This window comes from Chaetomium globosum, genomic scaffold, assembly GCF_000143365.1.
Source record: "Chaetomium globosum CBS 148.51 scaffold_7 genomic scaffold, whole genome shotgun sequence".
Lineage (NCBI taxonomy): Eukaryota > Fungi > Ascomycota > Sordariomycetes > Sordariales > Chaetomiaceae > Chaetomium > Chaetomium globosum.
Window position 1 is genome coordinate 3,624,630 of NT_165982.1, and position 7,720 is coordinate 3,632,349.

Below are 7,720 nucleotides of genomic sequence, written 5' to 3' on the forward strand. Positions count from 1 at the left end.
AGATGCCACGGGGAGTTGTGCTCAGGCCACGGATATATGGCACTGGCGAAGTGGACGCGCCGGCGCTCTGGTGCGGCGTTGGTTCTACGAAGCGGTCACAGAACATCTATCATGGGTGAGAATGCCGTGGTAGGAGTATACTCGTGTATTGCGTGGTTGCACGAGGAACTGGAACTGGGAGGCGGGGCGCGCTCAGGGAAAAGCCTGCTCGTGCCTGCGCACAGGCCACACTGCGCAGTACCCGGGTACTATGCTTGCTCCGCTGGAACACATACTACCTATCTTTGTTGCTCCGTATAACTACGGTCAATAAGGACGTCTAATACACACCGTGGCTTGATGTTTCAGGACGGATGCAGGTCGCTATATGGTGTAAGAGATTGGGAATAGAGAAGGGAGCAAGCGTGGGCGAGTTGTTGACGTTAGACCAACGTCGGTAACTACCTACCTGATTGGGCAGGGTTGGCTGATTGATTTGTTTTCGACCACGCGCCAATAAATCAGCCCCAGGTGGCGCACTCGTTCGAAATTGCCAAGCAGGTCCTGACGCCCCTTACCTTACTTTCACCCGTCGCCGTTTGTTACAGCATTGCCGAGGTCCCCGAGTCAATTCGTTCTTCCGTTTTACGTGCGGCAATATGAAACGCAAGACGGATGCAATGGCTAGCGTGAGGAGGAAGCGACACAGGAGTGACAAGGAAGAATACGGGCCTGCAAGACTGTTCCAAGAGGGCGACTCCGCGAGGGACCAGGCCCGACCTCACCGGGTGGCCATAGCGGTTTTGCCCGTGGGGGCGCTCGATTTCGGCTGGAGCGTGGGACAGAACCGGCCGCTGGATGAACGTCATGCTCGCAGACTATGCGGGATCTTCGAGCAAGGGGGCCTCAACCGAAAGGCGCAGGAGAACTACCTCCGCGTCCTGTGCAGCGGTGCGGATGTGCAGCGGATGCTGACGCACGTGCGGCGCGGGGAGTCTTCTGCCGACCGCGGCGTGGATACCGTACACGACTTCCGCGACTGGATGAGCGTGAACGGAGGTCGTAAAGCAGAGCTGATTGCCGGCCAGCACCGGGTCAGAGCGCTCGGCATGTATCTACAGGAGACGGGGCGCGGCGAGGAAGAGGCGTGGTGGACTTGCGAGTTCTACGACCAAGGTACGCGCTCCGACCCACCCACCCATGAGCTGCTTGCACCTGCTGAGAGATCGCGCAGATCATCTACCTCTCGATCTCAACATCAAGCTCCGCGTAAACCGCCGAGACCCGTCGCTCCCGGACAGCCACGGACAGATCTGGGCGCAGCTGGTGTCGGCGGCGTCGCAAGTCCCGGGTGAGCTGTTCCGAGGAAAGAACCTGGAGATAGAGAACCAGATGCTGGATTTCTTACAGCTACGCAGCGACGCCCGGTTCCCGACCAGACGCCTGGTTACGCTGTGGAAGAACGCGAGATGGAAGAGCATGATCACGCGGTGGTGTGAGACGAGCCTCGGGCGGGCCACGTTTCAGGTATCTACATGGGAGTGGATGTCCAGCTGCAGGATCGACGACGTAAGTGCCGCCCGCCACCCGGTACTCGTAGGTGACCACGCGCCCTGACCGGCGGATCGCAGTTTTGGTTCTCGGCGTTCCGGAGCGTGCTGTCGACGCTGACGCAGCTCCCGGGCGTGCCCGCAGACAAGCTGCCGGCGGCAGACTGGGCGATGTTCTCGACATCACTGCCGGCCGGCTACACGGACGCGCAGGCGGCCGAGCTCTTCTACCCGGGCTCGGAGGCCGGTACGGCTACGAGGCGCCGGCCCGACTTCCTCGCCATGCTGGGGGACGACGACTACCGAAAGGTGTACGAGCGCGTCGCGGGCGGCAGGCCGAGGCTGCGGTTCGTCGACGTGCAGAGCCTGCTCCGGACCTCCAAGGAGGACGGCCGGGTCATGGTTCAGGTGCTAAGCCACGTGGTCGCCTGGCTGAACCCCGACCCGACGCGGGTACATGACAAGCGGGACAACAACAAGCCGCCCCTGTGGAAGGACCTGGTGCCGGGGCTGCAGGCCTGCTCCGAAGAGCAGATACGATCGGGCGCGAAACGGCTCTGGACGGAGGGAGACGCACCGTCCGGGGCCGAGGGCGCCGCCAGGCTCCTACAGCAGGAGGTGCTCGAGTTTGTACGGGGCAATACGGCAGCGTTCAAGGGCGCATCGACGAAGCAGCACCTGGACCGCCTCCCGGAGGCCGCGGGCGAGCCGCTGTACGCGCAGCGGTTCCTGGACCAGACCTCCTGGGGCCGCGTCCTCACCATCGTGAGGCAGTACGTCGGTGCCGATTTCCAGCCTACATGGGCAACCTCGGGCAGCCCCGGACGGGCGTTTTCCAACAAGCCCGTGTCGGACCTGACCCGTGCTATCTGCGCGGCCAGCCGGACGGCTCCAGAGGTCGCGCGCAACCCGGCACTGAGCACCAGGCACGCGCTGGAGGCGCTCGGGACGCTGATAGACGAGGCAGTACTACGGTGGGCGGCCCAGCAGTGTGAACAGGCGCCGGAGAAGCGGTCGGATCCTGCGGGAAGGACATGGCCGGCGGAGACCGTAGCAGAGGGCCGGATCGATCCGCCGGCGAGCTCAGAGCCCAGGGCGGGCGAGAGCGAGAGCAGCGGCAACAGCAGCCGCCCACGGCTAGAGCAGCAAGGAACCACAGCCGCGCGGGTGGGTGGCGCGTCGGCAGTCGAGCCTCCGACCGGTGGCAGGGCACAGGTTGGAGAAGGCAGCGGTAGGAGCCGGCCGCAGCGGAGACCGCTGCCCTCCTCGTGGGGGCTTCGGGCGGTAGAAGAGGACAGGCAGGTGGTGCAGGATCCCCCTCGCAGGATTTCTCCCCGGTCGTCGCCGCCGCTCCCGTTGAGCCCCGGTGGGGGCGGTAGGGGGATTTCTCAGAAAGGCAGGAACAAGCAGTCTCCCGCCTGGGCGCGAGGGGTACAAGCAAAGAGCCGTAGCTAGGTAGTGTCTGTCGGTGGCGAGCCAATAGCTGCGGGTCGTTCTCCGTTTGCGCGCGCGACTCGCGTTTCGGGGCTGAAAAGAAGCCTCGCACCTTGGGTGTTGCTTTTTGTCCGCAACCTTGCCCACACCCTTGCCCGTGTCCCGGCCTTTCGGAGCGATCCATACATACAATACCCCCTTCAACCCCAGGGGCCATGTATCCCTCGGCGGTGCTTGGCTCTCGCGGCTGGGTAGCCCTCACATCATGATGGAAACCCACGACGAAGAGACGAGCGCCCCCACCGCGGACGACGAGTTCGGGTTCGACCCCGAGAACATCGGCGAGGAGTATAACGACGGCCTTAGTGGATATGCCTCGCCGGAATCCGTCGATCGGCTCTATCTCAGCGATGCCGGCAGCGGTGAAGACGGCGGCACCAACCCGCACGAGGCACAATGGCGGGTCGACCACGCGTCGGGCGACTACAAGCTGAAGGGTAAGGATTCTCATCGCTTCGGATCGAGCGGGCCACTGACGCCCAGTTGTACGCAGCCGAGTCGTTCATATCCAAGACTCGACGGCCCGATTTCGACGGAGCGCAGGCGCTGGAGATGGTCCACCGGCGATACACCATCGACTACGCGTCCAGGACGGCGGGATCGAGGCCGGCGAGCGACGACGACGGATACTACCCCGTGTTCCATCTCGACATGCTCAGCGTCGTCGGACGGGCGCTCCGGCCGGTCACGGCCCGCAGCCGGCGGATATTCGACAACGTGACGGTGACTTTCCAGAGGTGGAGCGCGCCGTACGGCTCGAGGCACACGGCGAGCGGCCTCCCGTTCGAGCTCGCCGGCCGCACGTTTCGATTCGCGACCGGGGCGACGCGGGAGGTCTGGTTCATCGTCATGCACCCGGTGCAGGCGCCGATGGCCGAGCTGCCGTACGCGGGGAAGGGACGGCGGAAGGGGCAAGGCCCGTCGTCGCAGCGCAGCGCCCTGGAGCGGCATCACGCCGAGGTGCTCGCCTCGTACATTAAAGACATCTTCCTGGAGGGCGAGCTGCTGGGCGAGGGGATCGAACCGTCGTGGAGGCTGGACGGGCGGCAGTCGCAAACGATCTCGTATGACAAGTGGGCCACATTCCAGGAGCTCTTCATGGAGGGCTGGGCGGGAATGGTGGCGCAATACGCGCACGACGCCTTCTGGCTGGAGAACGAGCCAGCCTTCCACGCGTACGACCACGGGGCCAACACGGTCATCGAGGTCGGCGGGGCGCTACAGGACCTCCCCATGGAGATACGGCTCCGGCCCGACGAGAACAGCGAGGACAGCGAGGACAGCGAGGACAGCGAGGATAGCGGGGATAGCGGGGACAGCATCAGCGAAAGCAGGAACGAGGATCGCGATAGTGACGACACCAGCCAGGACCGGCCCCGCCCCAGGCGCAGCACGAACGGCGAGTCGAGCATAGCATCGGCGGCGGAAGGCTTGTCTCCGGGCGGGGAGGACGGGCAGGATGCGAGCGGCGAGGGCGATGCAGATGGGGACGCGGGCCCGGGCCTGTTCAGCGGGGAGCTGCTGGCGTTGCGCTCGGAGCTGCAGGAAAAGTACAAGCTCGAGAATATCGAGCATTTCTCGTACGCGCTCGCGGTGGACGTCAACTGCGCGGACGCCGTGGACGGGACGCCGGTCTGTCTGCTGGCGGATCGGAAGAGAGTGGCCGGGCAGTACGGGAGCGGGCGGGACTTCACGTTCTACCCGCTCGCGTTCCACCCGAGGTTCGGTAACTTCTCGTCGGCGCGGCCGCCGGCGTACCTGTCACACCTGTGCGCCATCATGAGGGAGAACGCGAGCTACGAGAACGAGGGCGCGGACGTGCTCTCGTTCGGGTACTTCCAGGCGTACTCGAACATCAAGCGGGTGATCCGGCACCGGCCGGAGGATCTGCTGGCGACGAAGGGCTCGCGACGGCGGCGCTCCACGCTGCCCCCGGCGGAAGCCAGCGCGACCGGGTACGTCGGAACAGCAAGAAGCGACTGCTCGGGCAGCTGTGCGGGGGCCTGACGCCGGACGCGCCAGAGTCGTCGACGCCGTTCGCGCGGGAGAGACAGCGGCTGGAGGCGGCGGTCGACAAGGGCGAGTTCGCCTTCCGCATGGAGCAGGTGGTGACGGTGAGGGTGTCGCGTCTCCTCCGGGAGAAGCGGGACTTCAGTACCGTGCTGCACCCCATCTTCCAGCTGATGCGCTTCTTCCTGATAGACGTCGGCTCATATACGCCCGTCCTCCGCAGGTTCCCCCCGCCCGTGTTCCCCGCGGTGCTCGGGTCGTTCGCGAGGGTCTTCGAGCTGGCCCTCGGCGAGATGGAGAGGCGGTTCCGGTGCAACGGCGACAAGGGCCTGGGGCTGGCGCTGTCCGAGGGCACCGCGGCGCTCGACCGGCTCGGAAACTTCTGCTTCACGGGGGACCCGAGGGTGCTCCCGTCCACTGTGCTCGGGCCGCTGGGGACGATAGAGAGCCTGCAGACGGGGGCGTGGCCGTTCCTAGCGCCGGACATGCTGGACCTCCGGGAGAAGCACGGCCTGACCAACACCGAGAAGTGGCCACGGGACGGGGGCGGGCAGCCGATCCTGATGCACGTGGCGGCGCTGGCGTTCCACTACGGGCCGGCCGTCGCGGCGAGCCGGCAGAGCCAGCTGTGGTTCGGCGAGATCGGGAGCCGTGGCATCCGGCACCTGTCGGGCGCGGTCCAGTTCATGGAGAAGGTGTTCCGCGAGCTGTGGGTCCCGCAGACGATGTCCTTCGTCGCGTACCAGCTGCGGCGGCGTATCAACCAGGGCCGCCGCGGCCAGCTGGACGGCGGGGACGGTGTAGAACAGCGCGGCGCGGCGAAGGTGGCCGTGGACAGGTGGTTCGAATGCGACGAGCCGTTCACGTGGAGGTGCGTATCCTTCCCTGGTGAGCCGCCCGGCTAGCCTACCTAACACGTGAGCAGGGAGTACGAGGCCCTTGTGGGCGCGGTGTGCCCGGAGGGGCGGGGCGGCATGGCCATCTCGCCCAAGGCGAGGCACGACTTGGCCGTGGAGATATACGACGCGTGCGTGGGCAAGAAGACGTCGCGGCCAGCCGCGATTTCGTCCATGCACGCCACGTGGCTGCCGATGCTTAGAGCGGCGATGCTGCACACGAGCGGTGACGTAGTATCGGCAGACCAGTGGGTGGACGGGCTGGCGACGGCGATGGCGGTGAGCGGGGTCGAGTGGACGCCCGGATCGCACCGGGGCAGGATGACGTGCGCCAGGGTCATACGGCTGGGCGGGGCGGTCGTGAGCAAGCCGGCGCTAGCGGCGCGGCCGGGGAGCCTGAAGCGGGCGGCGATCGAGGCGTCACAGCAACTGGAGGCGGCGGCGGGGCGGTCAAAGAAGGCGAAGAGGCGGGTGATCGGCTTCGGCTGCCAAGTCCCGTTCGAGAGGCTGCCGAGGCTGGTCGAGGACGGGTTCGAGCGGCTCGGGCGGATCTTCGAGAAAGGGGACCGGCGTATCCTAGACCACTATCAGGCGGCGCGCAACCTGCTGGAGAGCTGCCTCGGCGATCCGCTGTACGACCTGATGATGATGCTGACGCTGACGGTGGCGGCGTCCTCGGTGACGCCGCAGGTGGCGCCGGGAAGTCGGGAGTTCAGCGCGGCGGCGAAGCGGAAGGAGCCGGAGCTGCTAGCCGCGAACATGGTGACGCGGATGTTGTGGTTCATGCGCCCGCAGTCGTTCCCGTGGGATGCGGACGAGAAGGGCGTGCTCCGAGTAACGGAGATGACGAAGAAGATTGGTGAGTGGCTCGAAGCTAGGGTCTTGGTCCTGCGCTTACACCGTTCCAGAACACAAGGGCGTAAACAACCGCGTGCTAAGGGAGCTAGGGTGGATAGACGTGCAGGGTCGGCGCGACAGCCCGCGGAATAGCGACTGTAAGCTGCGGTCGCCGGAAGAACTATACAAGCTGCGGCGGGACCTGTTGTCGTTGAGGAAGGAGCCGGAAGCGTTTATCCTAAAGGTGTTTCGGAGCGCCGATAGGGTGTGGGTCGATAGGTGTTCGTCCATCGTTGTCGATCGTTGAGTACGAAACCGTGTGCAAGGCTCTCTGTACCTCACCGCTCTCCTTATCCGTGGATCCACGACGAACTGAAGTCTGTTTCATTGTTTCATAGAGAACCCCATACTAGCCCAAATGGCGCTAGTGAAGTCAAGGGCTCAATTTCATAGAGGTAACATGGGTCCGCTTCATAGACCATTTTCATGTCAAATTTAATAAAGCCAGTATGTGCAAAATACTGAGATTAAGCTGGTTTCTATAGGATAGAGGGCTTAGAGAGGAACTAAATTTTACGAGAGTAAATGGATATTGAAACTGGGAGTTGTGATTGATGGGGGGCGACGGTTTATTGGCCGCCGACGCGCAGCGTATCCGGTTCCCCGACGAGATTATACCCGCTATTGATGGATTGCCCGTTTGGCGCGATGGCAAGAAGTGCGTGCAGTGTGGGTATATCCGGCGTGCGAGGTACCATATCCAGGAGCATTGCCGGTCGGAGCATGGTTGGACGAACCCGCGGAAACGCAGCGGCAAGCCCGGGGCAAGGCCGGCGGGCGGGTTAGGCGAGGCGTGGGTGGACGGTATACATTTCCAGCGATTCGGCCGGACGGGTGCGCTGCAGCGTTTGTTCGAGGCGGCGGCGCGGGCCATCAAGGAGAAGGACGAGGCGG

General features: G+C 64.6%; 1 protein-coding gene across 1 annotated transcript; it reads left to right on the top strand.

The window, feature by feature from the left end:
* Window positions 1-659: 659 nt before the first annotated feature.
* CHGG_10724 (uncharacterized protein) lies at window positions 660-7,073 on the top strand (the record flags this gene model as incomplete). The annotated part of the gene is made up of 8 exons (XM_001228650.1): window positions 660-1,155; window positions 1,214-1,548; window positions 1,611-2,960; window positions 3,253-3,460; window positions 3,517-4,855; window positions 4,993-5,904; window positions 5,959-6,788; window positions 6,838-7,073. The coding sequence occupies 8 exons, from the start codon at window positions 660-662 to the stop codon at window positions 7,071-7,073; spliced, it is 5,706 nt and encodes a 1,901-aa protein (XP_001228651.1).
* Window positions 7,074-7,720: the final 647 nt, after the last annotated feature.